The sequence below is a fragment of the Numenius arquata genome, chromosome 11 (genome assembly GCF_964106895.1).
Source record: "Numenius arquata chromosome 11, bNumArq3.hap1.1, whole genome shotgun sequence".
NCBI classification, from domain to species: domain Eukaryota; kingdom Metazoa; phylum Chordata; class Aves; order Charadriiformes; family Scolopacidae; genus Numenius; species Numenius arquata.
This window is the reverse complement of record NC_133586.1, coordinates 38,089,030-38,106,261: the sequence shown is the minus strand read 5'-3', so window position 1 is coordinate 38,106,261 and position 17,232 is coordinate 38,089,030. Positions and strand designations below refer to the sequence as shown.

The following is a 17,232-nucleotide window of genomic DNA, read 5'->3' as shown; positions in this document are numbered from 1 at the left end:
TGAAATTCAAGGTGTAATTTCCCATGGAGCCAGTTATTAATGGCCTGGCAAAGACCCTGGGACCTTCTCAGGGTTACCCACCATCTCAGACCACTCAAGCCCTCTCTCTCTCTCTTCTACAGTTGTTCCAGCTTCCCAGGCAGGGTGCAAAGCAGAGCTGGGCAGAGGAAGTTCACTTCTTGCCCTTGGTTTTGGATGGCACATTTGGGAGGCAGAGGGAAGAGGTGAGGTGGGAGCAACAGACAGGTGAGAGCTGTCCTGGCAGGACATGCCCATGCCCGAGGTTAAGGACCATCCCCTCGCCACCCAGGGCCACCGTCTCATTTTAGAGGCCACACATCATGCCTCCCTGGATTATCACTCATCCCTAATGCCAGCTGCCAAAAGCAAACCTGCTTGCAGCCCTCTGCCCATGGTTGCAAAGGCGGGAACAGAGATAGATGCTCTCCCCAGCACTCGAGGGACAGATGCCCTCCAGGGTCAACCCACAAGGGTCAGCATCTCTACCAGACCCATCTCCCAGTTCCCTCAGCTGCAATGCCCAGCAGGTGCTAATCCTTTCTGCTTTGTTTCACGTGCTCACTTTCTGTGAGCAAAACCACCTTATTTTTTTTTCCCTTGTCACCACCTACCTTTGCTGGACTGTGTTCACGGTGTCTCTTTTAACTTGCCATCTGAAGGCCAGGGTGTTACCTCTCCACGCATCCCCAAATCTCCCTGGTGATGCCCAAGCACATCAACAAGCAGCTAAAGGTTTAACACCAGCAACAACAACAACAACAACAACAACAAAAACCAACAACATCCAAAAAAAAGGTCTTTATTTCAATGACCAGAAAGAAAATTTAACTCAAAGAGCAAAGATACCAATACAAACCCCAAAGGCACTCCAAGCAAATCGGAGTGATTTGCACGAGTCCTTTCCCAAAGCAGCCAGGCAGATGCGCCTCTGGTCCCCGGCTCTCGCCCAGCGTGGAGACAGTGCAGACCCACGCTTCTCCCCTGCATCCTCCCTGGGTTGGGGGGGGTCACCGGGTGAGCTCACATTGACCCTGTGGAAAAGAAAGGCACTTCCCAAACTTCAGTGGCATCCTGCCACCTGCACACACCTGCCCCGGGACTACAAGGTGTCCCTCCATCACCTACCTCTGCCCACACCCCAATCCAACATCCGGGAGATATAGCCCCTTGGGGGAGTCATGGTGCCCCAGAGACAGCAGCAAAGTGGAGGTGGCCATGGCTCAAAGGTAGAGGAGCAAATCCAGCTTTGAGTTGTCCTCAGCTACCCTGTGCTCACTATGGTCTCTGGGGAGCAAGCCCTCCAATCCCCCTGATAGTCTCTCCGGGGGGGCAATTTGCTGGAGAGAAGGGACTGAGACCTCTCACTCCTGGAGAGAGCAGGACAGGGAAAGGTGGTGGCCCTGGGCAAGGACCTCTCCAAAGCTGTGTCCAGAGCCTCCTGCCCTGGGCTCAACCCAGCAACACGTGCAGTAAGGAGCACTGTAGCCCCAGCCTGATTTTTCTCTCCCGCACGCAGCCCACTGAACCCCCAGATGTGGTGCGGAGCCTTGGAGAAACGCAGGAATAAAATTCCAGAAGCAATGTTAATTCAATGACTAAGCGGATGTCACTCCTAAAATTCAACCCAAACCCACTGAAATTATGGATGGGAGACAAAAATCCCAAACCTTCAGGACTTCCATGGAGGAAAGCGTGGTTTGTCCAGGGGGGATAGTCTTCTCCCTGTGTTTAGAGACAAGCAGCAGCCAGGCACTTGCAGATAGGCACTTGCTCCCCTGATGTGGGGCTCACAGCCTTGGTCACTGGTCCTACCCTCTCCTCACCTCTCCAGAGGCTCAGCACCCTCTGACTTTACTCTGTGCTCTTTTGGGGGATCCTGAACTGTTCTGGGTCCCAATTGCAAGGATCCGGCCTCAGCTCAGATCCTGCTTTTCTCCTGAGGAGGCAGAAAGTTCACAAAAAATACCGAACATGGGAAAATTGCACTAGTCAAGGAGCAGAAGGTCTCACAAAACCACTTCTAGGCTTAATTCCCTCATGCCATCAGCTCCTTCCAGCCCCCAGGTCCAACCCTGCAACCTGAACCCAGCCAGGCTTGGGAACAGCAGCCTTTGGTGGGGGATGGGGGGGTGGGGAAAGCACCAACGCTGCCAAATCCCCATTGCTTCCCACGGCACTTCAGGGCAGTGGGGCCAGCAGCCGGGGAAGTGGCTGGCAGCCTCCAGCATGGCTCCAGCCTGGGGAAGCAGCCGGCGAGCTGGTCACAGCAAACACGGCAGAGCACTGAGCAGAGCGGTGGGAAGGGGACAGCCAGACTCAGGCACATTTCGAGAGCAGCATCTCCTTGCCGTGTGGCCATGGAGGTGGTTGGGAGCAGGACCATGAGTTTCAGATTGTTTAATTTAACCTTTCTTCTTGTTCAAATAGAAATTAAGTCAAAGTCATAAGCAGAGGCAGAGCATCAGTTCCCAAGGCTGGGAGAAGCCATTGGGACCTCTCTGCCTCCTGGTGCCTACTCTCCCAAGCCTCTAAATCTGCTGCATGGAGCAGGACCATGTACCAAAATCCCCCAGGTTGTGCTTCAAAGCAGAAGAGCCAAAACCAAGGCTCTCAGTCCTCTGCCCTGAGGAGAATCCTCCTTAGCGCTGAAGCTGCTCAGCAAGTGACTTTGGTTCCCGAGCTACGACCCAGCTTTCCATCCCAGTCCCCTCTCCGATGGCATGGCATGGCATGGCCATGTCACTGAGCAGCTCCCGAAGGTAGTGTGGATGGTGCAGTGTCACTGCCAGTGTGGCACCAGCCCCACCGAGCCAGGCAGAGGGCGCCCAGCTCATTGCTGAGGTCACTCGTTGGGGGGGAAGGGGGAGCCCAAACCACACACAAAAATCATGAAGCAACACATAGAGAAACCCAAGGCGGTGGGGGTCTCCCCTGTGGAGAGGCCGGGGGGGCTCAGACGTGGCCCCGGGGGCTGCGCTCGGGCAGCGGGTGCCCGACGGGGGGCTGCTGCAGCAGGGCAGTGAGGATGCGCTGCAGCTGGGCGAGGCGGGCGCGCAGCGAGGTGCTGGAGAAGAGGTTCAGCTGGTAGGACGGGTCAAGGGGCAGGATGGAGATGAGCCACCAGCACCACGTCGGGCCATCTGCTGAAGCCTGGAGGGAAGAGAGGGAGAGACCCCTGTGTGAGGAACAGGAAGGTGAACGTGTGGCCTTTGGGCAGCATCGCTGACGGGAAACAGTTGCTCTGCTCAGGATAGCAATACCAGCTTTGGCTAAGGTATTCCTCTGAACGGCCCTTTTGTCTGTCCAGGCTCAAAATTGTTGGATAAACTCATTTAATTTCCAGACAAGCGTTCCCCAGGGAGTCTCCAGACATTGATGTAACCAGGAAAAAGTCTATACTAAAGAGACAAAGAAATATCTTGTGCGTTTCCTTGTTTAAGGCAACGCTTTTTGTAAACACGGGCCAAATCCTCCGAGGTCGGTGTCTTTTGGATCATCACTCAAAGAGGCAAGGTGCAGGCCAGGCAGGCACAACCACTGGGCAGGGCTTTTGTAAACAGGCTTTTCAAAAAACTGAGCCAAACTAAGAGGGAAATGCTCAATTCAGCTGAAAGAGAGTGAATCGTTGTGTAATTTTGAGCACAACGTTGATGCGACTGCTGGCCAGGACAGCCTTAGCCTGGGACAAGCCAGCAAGAGCGTATTTGTAATGATCCAGGCAAGAAACACTTTCTTAAAGGAGTGAAAAATAAATTTGGGGATTTTTTTTTTCCTCTCTCCAGAATCTGAATTTTTCAGAGCAATTTAATAAGCAAACTGGATCCTACCCTCTTAGCTCCTCTCCTCTGGCCAGCTATGGCTGTCACAAAGGAACACAATGAGAAAGGAGAACACAGACTGGCTGAGCTGTGGGGCTCGTTTCTTTGCCTGTCTGTGCTTCTTTTTCTCCCAAGTGTTTTCAAATCCAGGCAGTTTAATTTCTCAGTTGTCATTTAGGAAAAGACTCCAGGAAAACTTTTAAAACTCAGTGCTTAGTTTCCAAGAACTGTTTAAAACCATAAAGAAATGTTAAACACTTCTAAGAAATAAGCTCTACTGTGTCTCTGAGGGAGAGATGCCACAACTGGTACTGGGAGTGAAAACCAGTTTGTTTTGCTCATCCTGGGTGGGGGGAGCCACGCAGGGAAGTAGGGTGGTCAGCACAGGAACTGCACTGCTTCTGAGGTTCTCTTGGTACCCTCTCTATTTAGAGCATCCCTTCCCTCAGGGCATTACCTGGATGTCCTCTTCCTTCTCCGGCAGCGGTCCATGTTGCATCAAAATGTGCCTGGAGGCAAGGTCTCCGTGCTCACAGAACCACTGAGCCAAGCGGTAGGTGTTTTCGTGCAGACACTGCAGCTCCTGCAGCTCCTCCCCAGCCACCTGCGTGCAAGAAAGAAGAATGCAGAAGGTGTCCATGGAGAAGCTCTGTCCCACCACAGTGGGGGCTTTTTTCCTGACCCTGCCCTCACCTTCTTGTCCTCCAGGTACTCGATGTCGGCAGTGTTGTAGCCGTCCCTGTGTCCCCGGCTCAGCACCCGGAACCGCCGCCTGCCGATGGTGTCCACCAAGGACCTCCCATCGGCCAGCAGCTCGATCTGCCGAATCTCCAGCATGCAGCCATAGTCAGCAAAACTGGAGGGAGCCAGGGAGAGAAAAGAAGGGCTGAGCTGGGATACCTGCGGTGGGAGAGCTGCTTCTCCTGGAGGCACCACCTCTAAAGGAGGAAAAGGCCCAGGAACAAGCTGGCTGGGAGGGAGCAAATGTGGAGATTCACCTAACTCTGTTGAGTTACTGCTTGCTGCTAAGAGGGAAGGGAATAGCGAGCACACTGCCTGCACTCCTTTGGATTTGCCATACATGAAAATGACAGGTCCTCATACTGCCCTGATGTCCAATAGTCCTGAAGACACCATCCCTTGCAGAGATACCCTTCCAAAGCTCAGAAAATGTTATTTATCATTTCACTTGAACAGGACTGGAGCACAGGGAGGATACGTCATGTAAATACAGGTATTTTACAGAGTACTTGGATTAGGAGCCTGGAGACTGAGCCCAACCAAGATCTGGAGGTGCCACCAGGAACATAAGGATGGCCACACTGTACCAAACAAAAGCTCATTTAGCCCAGTGTCCTGTCGCAGCTTGTTAAGGATGGAGTGTGAGAAATCTGGCAATTTTAAAGTGCTCACTAAGAGGAGCTGGAGGACACGGCCAGGGAACCATGCAGCTCAGAGACGTCCTGAGCCAGAGGCTGTTCCCAGAACATCATAATTAACAGCCACTGCTGGCTCTGCTCAGCTCCAGTGCTGGCCCCATTCCTTGCCTTGCCGGTGGTGATGCTGGGAGGCAGTGAGATCCCATTTCACTCTGCACCACCTCCCTGCTGATTTTATCTGTGGGATGCAGTGGGATAGGAAATTGCACCTGGTTCCTTCTCTCTGAACTACTTGGGATTTTAGACATTTGTTGTTGCTGGGGCAGAGAGGGGCAAATCAGCCCGGGCAGAGGGAAGCCACCTGGTCCAGGAGCTCACCTTTTCCCATTCTCATATATACACATGCCAAACCTCCTCGTGCCGGTCTCCTGGCACCGCCGGATCATGAGGCGGTAGCGAGGCTCGAAGACATGGAGAGGGCAGGGAATGCCTGGGAAGGACATCGTGCAGACAAAGATGGGGATGTTCTTGGTCAGGCTGAGGGACAGGAGGAGAGACACTATGAAACCTCTCTGAGCAAATCCCATCCTAAGGGCTCTGCGTCACCTGCTCCCTCGAACCAGATGTGTCCTTTACCCCAAGAAGTGATGCTCCGGCGCAGAGCAACACCAAAGTTTCCACTTTGCTCACCAAGAGCCCAAGGACAGACTCTGCCCACAAAACAGCTCCTTGCAGAGATGCCCCCTCATCCCCAGGTGCCCCATGGGGCATGTCCACACCCATCCAGCACTGCTGTAAAGTGGTCCTAGAAGTGGGACAGACATCCCTTGAGCAGAACCAAGCCAGAGCAATGGTATGTGGGCCTGAACAGCCCCCTCAGAGCCCCTCTCAGCCCCCGGGCACACACACACACACATGCACATACACACACACACACAGAGGAGCAGGTCCATGCTTACTTGGAGAGCTCTGCCATCTCAGCCCGGTGCAGCTCCCGGCGCTCAGCCAGCTGTGTGGGGAAGGTGGCCAGCATGATGTCCTGCAGCAGCACGGTGGGGCTGTAGCTTCCAGCCTTCAGGTACTAAAAGAAATTAGACCCAGAAATAGGTTGGAGAAGAGCCGGGGAGGGGGGAGCCCTGAGGCCCTGCCGGGCTCTGAATCACGGTCACTTTTATTGGAGCTGAGGATAATTTTAGATCAGAGAAAGTCGGGGATGGATTCTATCGGGGGATGTCGAGCCATCTAGCAAGATGGGATGTCAGCTCCACCGAGACCTCCGGACGCGGCTCAGACTCAGGGCCCATCCAAGGCAGCGTCCTGTCTCTGACAGTGATGCAGTCCTTGTATGACAACCTAATTTCCCTGACGGTCTCATCCGAATCCCTTTTCATTAAAGATTAAATCAAATCTCCAGGCTAGCAGGTTTTCCATCCATTTCCATTTTTAAAAGTAATTAGCATTCGCTTCTTTCTTTCTCTCTCTCTCCCCACCTCTCAGTCCTGTTTACAATCTCACTTAATCACTGTGGCATCTTGTGGAAATGAATCTCTTGGTCTTAATTATCAACTGTCTGGTCATTCCCACATGAGTGGAGCTGACACCACCATGCTAGGGAGCTGATAAAGTAAGAGCATCACACCTTCCCACCCCAGCTCTGGGCATGCTCCATCCCTTGGGCTCCATCCCATGGGACAGATGCCCTCACCTCTCTCAGGCTCTGTTTGCAGAGGGGACAGTTTGGCCGGTGGTCCAGGCAGCGTTCGAGGCACTCCTTGCAGAAGGTGTGCCCGCACGGCGTTGTCACCGGCTCGAAGAACATCCTGCAAAGACACCGAAGTTAATGGACTGGAGAGAGTAACATGGGGGAAGGAGCACAGGTAAGCCCAGCAGAGACACTTCACAGAGCCTCTGTTCACAGGGCCGGGTGCCCTCAAAGCCGTTGTTCCCCAGGCCTGGCTCAGCACCCTGCTTTGGAAACCCCGGCTGGTCTCAGCCCCGTGGTGCTGGGGTCCCACAAAGCGCTTGGGAACTTGCAGAGGCCCAGGCTGGTGCTGCAAGGGTCGAGCAGGTCAAGGTGGGCAAAGCCACGGGCGCAGCTTCTGTCTATCCCCAGCCCTGTACCTGCACCTTCCTTGAATCACCTTGCTGAGAGCAAGAGCTTTCGCTTCCAGCAGGTAGAAGACATTTCCCATGTCCTTTCCTACCATTTCAAGGGAAATCTGCTGCCTTCACCAGCCTTCTGGACTGAAGACAGCGATGCTGCAGGGATACAACCCCACAGAAAGCTATCTCACTCTGTGTCTCCCAAGCCCTGGTAGCTCATGGCTACAAAACTCACCTTCACTAAAGCTGCATTGGCTAAGCTTTGCTCATAACTCCTGTTAATTAGGCATAAAGGTTCCTAACTGGACTATTCCTTTAATTGGAAATCTGGGCTCAGACTGTTGGACTTGCACAACGATGCAAAAAGAAAACTGTCCCAGGCCTAAGCACTGCTCCCCCTACCTGCAGGGTCCCTGTGGACCCCATCAGTATACACATGGCACCCCTTGGTCCTGGCAGAGCTGCGGTTCCCCAGACACCCACAGGGGTGTGTGGCACAAAAGGCAGCAATGGGAAAGTGCCTCCTTCTCCCCTGCTCCAAGGGCAGAGCTGGCAGCAAACGCTCAGGTTGCTCACAGGGAGCTCCAGGATGAGAAATGAAATGAAGCTCTCAGGAAAGCCCTGCTCAGCACTGAGCCCTGGCTCCTCCTAAACATGTCTCCCTGTCCTCAGAAGAGACCTAAATTCACCTAATTCAGATCTTGATCTCTCTCTCCCATGTGTCCTTCCCCTGTGCCATGCCCAGACCTGGACAAAGCCACTGCACAGGAGACCTTGACCGTCTTGCACGTCCGGTGGTGCAACACCCAGCCCTCTGACAGCAGCTGGTTGCACAACTGCTCAAGGTCCTGGGACACGCCAGAAATAACAGCCTGGTTTCAGCATGCCCTGTGGCAGCACCCAGCCCTTCCCCAGCCCCGAGCCAGCAGAGGGACACGGGCTCTACCTTGTCCCCTTTTCCACCCCCATCAGGCACAGAGCTCGGAAATGCTCCTCTCTGGGTTTGCAACATCCCCATCAGGAATGGTATTTACCCGGGGCAACACCTTCCTGTTCCAGCCTGCAGTTACATAGGGCAAACATCGCTTTCAGTCTTTGACCCTGCTGAACATCCCCCACCTCCACACCAATGTCCCAAGCGATACAGACCTAACGATCTGAGCTCTTAAAGCCTGGCAGGGCAAAGCATGTCCCTGCCTTCCCCTCTTATCTCTTATCTCTACTGAAACCTGCCTCTCAGCAGGACTGGGGACTGGGTTTGCTATTAAGATGTGAAGAAAGATCCACACCAGGAAAGAAAACTCAGCAGGTGCTAATTCTTCATCCTAAAAGCTCTCCCGCCGGAGAACTCACCGTATGCAGAGGGAGCACTCCAAGTCAGACACACTCAGCAGCTCCTCCAGGCACGGCTGGGTATACTTTGCTGCTGCTATTTCCTCTTCATTATCTAGTGGCAAAAGAGAAGGGAAGAGAAGACAACTCCCGATTTCAATACTGAAAATTAATCTTTGCTCTCTGACCTTGTTCAGAGGTGTAAGTAGCTAACTGCTACACAAAGTGCTTTGAAAGTTAAAAACAAAACCACTAGGAAATGCCACATAAACCCCTCTATTAACCCATTCATGTTTATCCATGGCTTTTACATCAGTGGGTCTCATGGCAGAGGAAGGCAATATCCCCCTACCTCCTTCTGCCAGCAGGGAAATGGAGGCACTGGGAGATGAAATGACCTAAGAAGCTCCCAGATGGAGGTCTCTGGACACTGGCCATGAAGCATCGTCACTGCTTTATGCAAACTTATGGAAGCCATCTGACTGCACGCTGTTGGCAAGCTAATGCCAATGGAGATGCCATTTCCCTCAACGTGTGACACACTGAGTGCATCGCAAAGGAATTTAAATTCTGATCTAAAACCCATGGGAACCAAAGGAAGCCTCTCCCTGGCTCTACACAGAGAACAAGGGATGTCTGGCTTTAGCGAGAACCTTTCACCAAGTGAGACCCAAAGGTTTGGTGTACATTCATCAGCTCAACACAGGAAGTTCAGATCCTCCTCACATGCATGAGAAGCAGTAAATGTGCTGGCCAGAGCTACCCCATGGGGTGCCCCTGAAACGTCTGCTTGCTGAGCTGGCACACACACCAGCACTAAGTTTTCAGTGCCAAAGAGATTTTAAACAAGTATTTAATATGAGATGAGATGCTGGTACCTTTGATGGCACTCACCTACCAACTGCTGGTCCTGCCTCTCTGATGAAGTCTCCGGATCCTGCTGTCGCCCCGGCTGGGAAAGGGTGGTTGTCCCCTGGCCATTCTCAGACCCAGCATCCTCTCTGCCATCCACCGGCTCTCCCTCCTTATCCTAGACACAGCAAAGATGAAATTGAGCCCAAACCGTTTTCTCCCTTTGAATACACTGCCCCATCCACCCCACTGAGCCCAATGGCATGGGGAATTTTTCTGGCGTGTTGCTGCATATTAACATCTGGCATCTGAGGGACAGCAGGAGAGCGTGGCCTTCAGACATCCCTGCTCATCTCATGCTTAAAACATGGGTTTAGTCTGTTTAGATGTACCACCTGGTGTTTGGGTGCTCCTGCGCACATTTTGTCTGATTTCCCCTTCTCTATAAACCTCCCAAATTCCTCTATAGAACACAAAAAGTAAAAGACGAGCTTTCCTTAAGAGCTGCTAATGGTCTGAACTGTTCTCAAATGTGGGGTTTGGATGAAAAAAAAAAAAAACACATTAAAGCTGACTTTTTTTTTTTTCTGAATTTAATGTGACTTGAGTGTTTTAAACACGAGTCTAAAATTTTACCAAAAGTATTGCAGAATAAAACTAGGAGAGGAATGGAGATAGAAAGAGCCTCCTCTCCTTCCCCAGTCCCCACAGCATCAGCTCTGATGGTGTCTTTGCTCTCCCACCCTCCGCTACCTGCAGCTTCTCATCCCAGCACACCACCACGTGCAGGTGGCTATGGTCCTGCACAGCTTCCTGTTACCACATCTCCATTCCCATCATTGGAAAATCCCGATTTGGGATGTCCCAAAGGGACATTATGTCCCATCACAGTCTCAGATGGTTGCAGGCTCTCTTACCTGAGCTCGAGGGGAGGAGGATGGGAGCGTAGGGCTCCCTCCATCCACCTGGGGACCAGTCAAGCCTTGGTGAGCATCACCTGGGTGGGCAGCAGCTGTGCATGGCCGAGGAGCATCCTCTCGCATGAGGATCTGCAAGGAGAAAGCGGGGCTCAGGGGGTGCTGGGAGAAGGAAGCAGGGATGTGGGTGGGCTCCCAGGCTCCCTCTTTCCCCAAAGCAGCCTCCTGCTCACCACAGGGCACGTCAGGGTTACTTGTTTCAGCGCTGGCTGAGCTCTCTATCAAACAAATGCCTTAACATTGCAGAAGGAAGGAAGCAGCACAAGGCAGCAAATAAAATGGTCTATTTTAAGGGCTGGGACCCACGTTCTCCATCACCCACAAAGAGCAGGGAGTGAGCTGTGCAGGGAACAAGGTCATTCCCTATTCCCCTGCCCTTTCCCTCCTGAAGGGCAAGTGTCCTCTCGTGGCATGAAGTCCCCATGCCAGGGACACTGCCGAAGGCCCTACCTGTGATGGTGACTTCACTACATGGGTGGGTACTGGCCTGAAATCATCTGTAGAAAAGATATTGGCTTTCCAGTAGTAGCTTTTGGCTGGCTACTTTGCCTTGGGTGACTATGCCTGCAAGCCCACCTTGTGCCATGTCAGCATCTAAACACTACAAAAGCTGAGACTCAAAGATATGGACTGAGGAAGGGGAGTTTTCCTCATGGGTGAACCTGCATCAGCATGAAGGGAAGGCTCTTGGACCAGGGCCTGACTTTCCTTGATCCCAATGCTGGTCAGAGCAGCACAACCATGAGGGATACCAGTTCTTCAGAGGACAAGGGCATCATGTGGACGCTACCACAGTATGGCCCACACACCTTCTCCATCTCTCTCCGAGCAGGGTGGAAATGGGGACTGAGTGTCAGGCAGTGTTCCCACGCCAGCAAGGCTTCAGCTCTCTGTCCCATCTCCAGAAGCACCTTCCCTTTCCTGAAGAAGCCCTGCAGAGCAGAAAAACCTGTGGTGACTGCAGAGACAGTGACCAGCTAAGCAGGTGCCCCTTCAGCTCCCATGCGAGTCCCAAGGGAATCTCCCTCCAGCCTCCTGCCTGCTCCCACCTCAGGCCACAGCTCCACCATGTCAGATGTCTGACAGGTCCACCCACAGCCAGGTACCCATAAAACAGGACTCACCCAAAATGTAGCAGTTGCAAAAGCCAAGCAACCAAACCCTACAGAGACCTAGAGAAGGAGTCAAGGGCTTCTGCCTTTGAAGCCGCGAAACTATTGCCAACGAGTGCTTCATAAATCAGAAAGTGAGTTCCCAGGGCTGATTTCTCCAAGGGCAGCTCAGCCTCTGGCCAACCCTTCCCCGAGCCCCCAGCTGCGATCCTGTGCACCAGCACGGCTACGTGCACCCACCGCCTGCACGCACGCGAGGAGGGACGTGGTGCTGGACCTGTCCCGTTAGTGCAACGCAGCGCTTGCAGCCTGGATTTGCAACTTAATGGGTTTGGCAAATGTATTTCTGAGCAGGATGAATCCAATGGCTAGGAGAATTCTGCAAAGGGAGAAACTGCTCCCATAAAGTAAGGTTTGGCTCCAAGCACAGCTGGGTGATGGGGCCTTCCATCCACTTACCTCATGCTCTCCAGGCTCAGCCCTGCACACCGCATCCAGGTCCTCCAGCGCCTGTGGATGCTGCCCCAGTGCCACCAATACCTCTGCCCGGCACAGCCGCAAGGAGCTGGCATCCGGGGCTGAAAACAGAAACATTGTCACTCGTGTGATGAGTCTGTCCATGGTGAGGCAGCAGGGCTGGATGAGGCCAGGGAGATGCCACCGTGGGGGGACAGCCCCTGCACCACTGCCGCTCTAAGCATAGCCAGCTGCTGCGCTCCTCTTTGGCAGGAGTCACTGCCCTCATAAGTATCAGCAAGGAAATTATTCTGCCTAAATATCTACTTTTAAACTCTTTGAGGCTCTTTCCTTCATTTTTCCCCATCTCCTTTGAACACCCTCAGCTAAGGGGCCCCACCACTGCCTTGGGGATCAGCCACGCTGGGATCTGGGCTCTCGTCCATCCTTTGGGGATACAGCAAAAAGGCTGTACCATGCACATACTAACAACGGAGGCTGTTGCCACAGGATGTGGTGTGATTCACCCAGCGGAGTCACAATAACGTGTTACCAAACAAGCCTGCAGCTGCAGAGACCTGTGATCCCAAAGCACCGGGGAGCCTCCCGGACCCACCTGGCTGCCACCGCTCTCCAGGGGCAGAGGGGAAACCAGTGGGGGTGCAAGGATCTGCCCCCACCATGTGATTCAGGGTTTCCAAGTATGAGAAAAGGCTGACGTTTCCCAAAAAGGAGGTAGAGAACTGAGCATCCAGTTCTTCTTCAGTGAGATGTCCCTGATGGGATCTCAGTGGTGGTGGTGGGGCACAGATCCCACAGGCGCTGCTGGCTATGATGCCCCAAGTGTCACGCTGCTGGGCACCCCACACACTCCCACCTGCTCCTAAATAACAGGCAGTGAGACCCTCTTCTCTCCTGCCTTAGAAAAACCCCATAAAGACCTTCCTTCCTACCAGCACTGCCAGCAGGGAAAGCAGGGGGGGGGATGTCAGGGAGTATGAGCAAGCAGCACCCCAAAAGCCCACACAGTGCGGCTCATGGAGTAACCAGGTGTGGTTGCGTTTGTGGGTTTGATCTGTGGAGGATTCCCAGACCCACCCCGTTATATCACAGCTTGCTGTGAAAGCGACCTACATCCATCGCACTGCTGGCTTTCCAGTGGGCAACGGGTCCCTGCACCCAGCCCCGTGTCATCGAATCACACCATCACCAGCAGGATGCTGGCTCCGAGGCGATACCTGCATCATGAATTAGCCACCATTTGCAGGCACTGGGGCTGCATTTACTGTGGCGAAGGGGGGCTGGAGCACGGCTGAAGAGCCAGCAGCTCCTACTGGGGCGAGCTGGGTCCAGGGGGGCGGGCAGCAGCCGAGCAGCAATCATTGAGAGACATCGTTGCTGATGATGCCTCCTGCACTCCCAACCTCGGCAGCTTTTCCTCCTGCCTGAGTTCAAACCCGGCGCTGATGCAGTTCTTCCAGGGAACTGCAGGTCTGGACTAGCAGCCCCGTGACAGCAGGGTGCAGGAAGCCAGTGTCTGTCCGCACCCCTGCCTGCCTCCTCTGTCACCATGCCCAGGCACCCACCATGGAGCAGGGACCTCTGCCATGGCCATCGCCTCCTTTTGTCCCCATGCCCAGCGCAGAGCACAGGCAGACTTTGCTCTCTGCCTGGGGCTCAAGGTGCTACCACAACCCAGAAGGCAGCAGAGAGACCAGCCACAGCCACTCCTGCACCAAGGTACCCTGGCCATGCTGAACTGCGCAGCAGAGCAACACCTGATCCCTCAGGGCTTATTTTCATTTATAATGTTAGCTGAGATCTTACGGCTCAAGTCAGGAAATGTGGGAACTGGCTGCTCGGTACCCTGTCCCACGAGCACGCATCCAGTGATGAAATATTCCAGCCCCTAACGACAGGTAGAGCTGAACAAACAGGTACAAAGTCTAGAGGCTTATTTTCCGTGTGGGCAAACGCATTCGAACATTTGCATAACCCAGCAATAAACCGACCAATTTGGTGAAAACAAGATGTGTAAAACGGGGCTATGAATTCTGCATTTCTCTTCTGCTGCAGCTATTTTTGATCTATGATATCATTAGACATTAGGGACGTAAGCCAGCTGGCGGCCCCAGCAGCTGATGAGTGACTGATAGTGCTCCCCGGCCTCCCAGCTCCAGGCATGTTGGGAGGCCTCCTGTGTTACACGTTACAGTGCATTTTTTTGTTCACTTAGAAAAACAGAAGATAAAAAGTTGACAATTTATTTTCTCCCAAGTGAAGAGCGCTGCTCTGCAGGCTGCGCTGAGCGGGGCACTGCAACCTGGCCCATCGTGCGATGCTGAACCACAAAAAAAAGCTCCATTCTCACGGGTTGAACATTTATCAGTCTTTTTGTACGAAAGCAAAGGGGAGCCTGTAAGAAGTTGTGCGGCCTGAAAGCAGTCTGCAGGCTGCGGGAGTTGTAAAACGCATCCCGAAAGCACCACCCACATGGCGGAGCCGGAGCAGCACCAGCAAGCGCAGGTTTACAGGAGCTGGGGCTGTGATTGCCATTTCATTGTTGACCTGAGCCAGACTCCCCCTGTCCTTCAGGGAACGGAGCACACAGGGAAAACCGAGGACAAAGCTTGCAACTTTTCCTCTTTGTACTTACAGAGGCTTTTTAAAAAGAAATAAATAATTGCACACCCCGATCAGACAAAGCCTGGCAATAAGGCAAGCAGTACTAGAGAACCGTGCACGTGCATTTGTGTTGAAGAATGGATGCCTCGGGAGGTTGCATAAAGGGACCTGCTTTTTGCTGCCAACACCAGGATCGGCCAAGCCTGCTCAGCCCTTTGGTTCCAGGCAAACCCTGAACCTCTGGCACTTGTCTCACAGCAGGCGATGAATAAATGTCTGCGCCGTGGGAGGAGAGCTGACTGCTGTCATAGAAACGCCGGTGGAGAAAGGACCTTCTGCCTCCATCGCCCCAACCCCCTGCTCCAGACGCCTTGTATAACCCCTTTTATTTAAGCACTGCTTTCCAAGAAATCCACTTACAGCCACACATTAAAGCAGATCAACCCTCCCTGGGCCTGATCCTGACCCTGCAGGCAAATGTCTCGCCAGAGACAGCTTCAGAAGGGGGCTGGGGGAAAAACTGGAGGGGGGACTGCCCTGCACCATGGTGCTGGTATAGGAGCTCAGCCAAGGCTGTGTCCTTGCCAACCTCTGGGGGTGAGGACGCGTCTGTCCCGGACTGGAAAAGGCCCAGCCACTGGGCATTATGTAACATAATGGCCACCCCCCCAGGCAGAGCTCTTCCTCTGACCCTGAAATACTGCCGGGTGGCAAGATGAAAGAAGCTGTTTGCTGCTCTTTCCTCTCCGGCCACTTGCTCAACGCCAGAAGCATGTGGCCGATGGGACATGGGCTGTGTGCCCTGCCCTGCCCACGGCCCTGGACCCCGAGATCAGCAGTGGGGCTTGTCCAGCCACCAGCCCCTTCCCATCACTGCGAGACACTTGCAGACATGGGAGAAATGTCCGGCAGCTGGATCCCCACTCCCCATCTCCACCAGCCCTGCCTTTCCAACACTTACAGCTTGCTGCGTCTCCCAGTTCTGAACGGTGCAAGCTCAGAGGTCACTGCGATGCTGGGACAAAGTAACCCGCATTGGTACCCTCCTGCTCCAGAGGCACAGCTGGAGCATCCCCATCTCGGCTGTAGGGCTGACCCCTCGCACCCAGCACCCGCGACCCCCAACCCGCCCCTCGGGCCCGGTGGTGCTTACCCAGCTCGACCCCCTTCTGAGCCATCCTTAGCGCTTCCCGCGTGTCCCCACGGGTGAGACGGTCCCGGACGCGGGCCACCAGCCAGGCCAGCCGGCTCTCCCGCTCCACGCATTTCTCCAGGAGGCCGCAGAGCACCACGTTGCACCTCGCCGCCCCGACGCCCAGCAGCTTCAGCCTCTCCTGGCACAGGGGGCAGCGGGCGGGCACGGCCCCCCCCAGGCACGGCTTGCAGAAAGAGTGACCGCACGACACGGTCACCGGCTCCCAGAGGAGGAGGAGGCAGGAGGGGCAGCGCAGCATGTCCAAGTCCCCCCTCCCGGGGCCGAGGGGCTGCCGGACGGGGCTCCCCCCCCGGGGTAGGGAGGACGGGCTGGGGGGGCCGCGGCTCATGGCAGCGGTTGCAGCCGAGCTGCCCCTAGGGCCAGCGGTGCCCGCACACCCCGCACACCGGCGGGACCCCGCGCATTGCCCCGCTCCGCACGGCCCGGCTCAGCCCATCCTCCCGGCCGCTCCGGGCACGGCGCGCCCCGTCCTGTCCTGTCCCGCCGGGGCAGGACACCCGTTCCCCGCCTCCCACGGAGCCGACCCGGCGGGGGACGCCGGTGGCGGAGCTGCCGGGGCCGCCATTGGCTGCCGCCGCCGCCGGGCTGCGCCGCCCCGCCCCGCCCCGGCCGCGTTTCGTAACGGAGCCGGTGGGATCGGGGGCGCCGCCGAGCGGGCTCGGGGCGGGGGCGGCACCGGGCGGGCAGCGCACGGAATGTGGGGTCGGGGGTGGGGCATGGGCTGCTGAGCAGCGCCCCGGGGGTTTTGGGGGGGGCTCCGGTGTCGCTTCCCTGGAGCTGGGAAACGGGGGTGTTTGGGGTGTTGGGGTCTCCGGTGCCGACCCCCCGGAGCCTGGACACGGGGGTGTTTGGGGTGTTGGAGGGCTCCGGTGCTGATCCCTCGGAGCCAGGACATGGGGTTGTTTGGGGTGTTGGGGGGCTCCGGTGCTGATCCCTCAGAGCCAGGACACGGGGGTGTTTGGGGTGCTGGGGGGCTCCGGTGCTGATCCCTCGGAGCCAGGACACAGGGGTTCTGGAGGTTTTAGGTGGCTCCGGTGCAGATCCCCCGGAGCTGGTACGCAGGGATGTCGGGGGGCTCTGGTGCTGATCCCTCGGAGCTGGTACGCAGGGATGTTGGGGTGCTCCGGTGCTGCTCCCCCGGAGCAGGGACGTTGGGCATGTTGGGGGGCTCTGGTGCCTCTCCCCTGGAGCTGGTACACTGGGGTGTTGGTGGTGTTGGGGGGCTCCGGTGCCGCTCCCACAGAGCTGGGATGCTGGGGTGTTGAGGGGCTCCGGAGCAGCTAGGGTGCAGGTAAAAGAGCACTCAAATGTGAAGCCATGTGGGGGGTGCTGGAGATCTCT

The 17,232-nt window shown here is 55.2% G+C and overlaps 1 protein-coding gene across 1 annotated transcript; it reads right to left on the bottom strand.

The window, feature by feature from the left end:
* Positions 1–811: 811 nt before the first annotated feature.
* On the bottom strand, positions 812–16,219 carry LOC141470430 (LON peptidase N-terminal domain and RING finger protein 1-like). The gene is made up of 12 exons (XM_074156449.1): positions 15,829–16,219; positions 12,054–12,172; positions 11,292–11,414; positions 10,423–10,554; positions 9,548–9,683; positions 8,675–8,768; positions 6,924–7,038; positions 6,178–6,299; positions 5,597–5,755; positions 4,533–4,695; positions 4,297–4,443; positions 812–3,171 (listed from the first exon to the last, which is right to left on the bottom strand). The coding sequence occupies exons 1-12, from the start codon at positions 16,217–16,219 to the stop codon at positions 2,974–2,976; spliced, it is 1,899 nt and encodes a 632-aa protein (XP_074012550.1). The 3' UTR covers positions 812–2,973.
* Between the last annotated feature and the right edge of the window lie 1,013 nt (positions 16,220–17,232).

What these genes read in the sequence shown, in the direction of transcription:
- LOC141470430 (XM_074156449.1), bottom strand. Translation starts at nt 16,219, where the DNA reads ATGAGCCGCGGCCCCCCCAGCCCGTCCTCCCTACCCCGGGGGGGGAGC. An exon ending in CCTCCTCCCCTCGAGCTCAG is followed by an intron (nt 9,684 to 10,422) that starts GTAAGAGAGCCT and finishes TGCTGTGTCTAG; the next exon opens with GATAAGGAGGGAGAGCCGGT. An exon ending in ATATATGAGAATGGGAAAAG is followed by an intron (nt 4,696 to 5,596) that starts GTGAGCTCCTGG and finishes GGCTCCCTCCAG; the next exon opens with TTTTGCTGACTATGGCTGCA.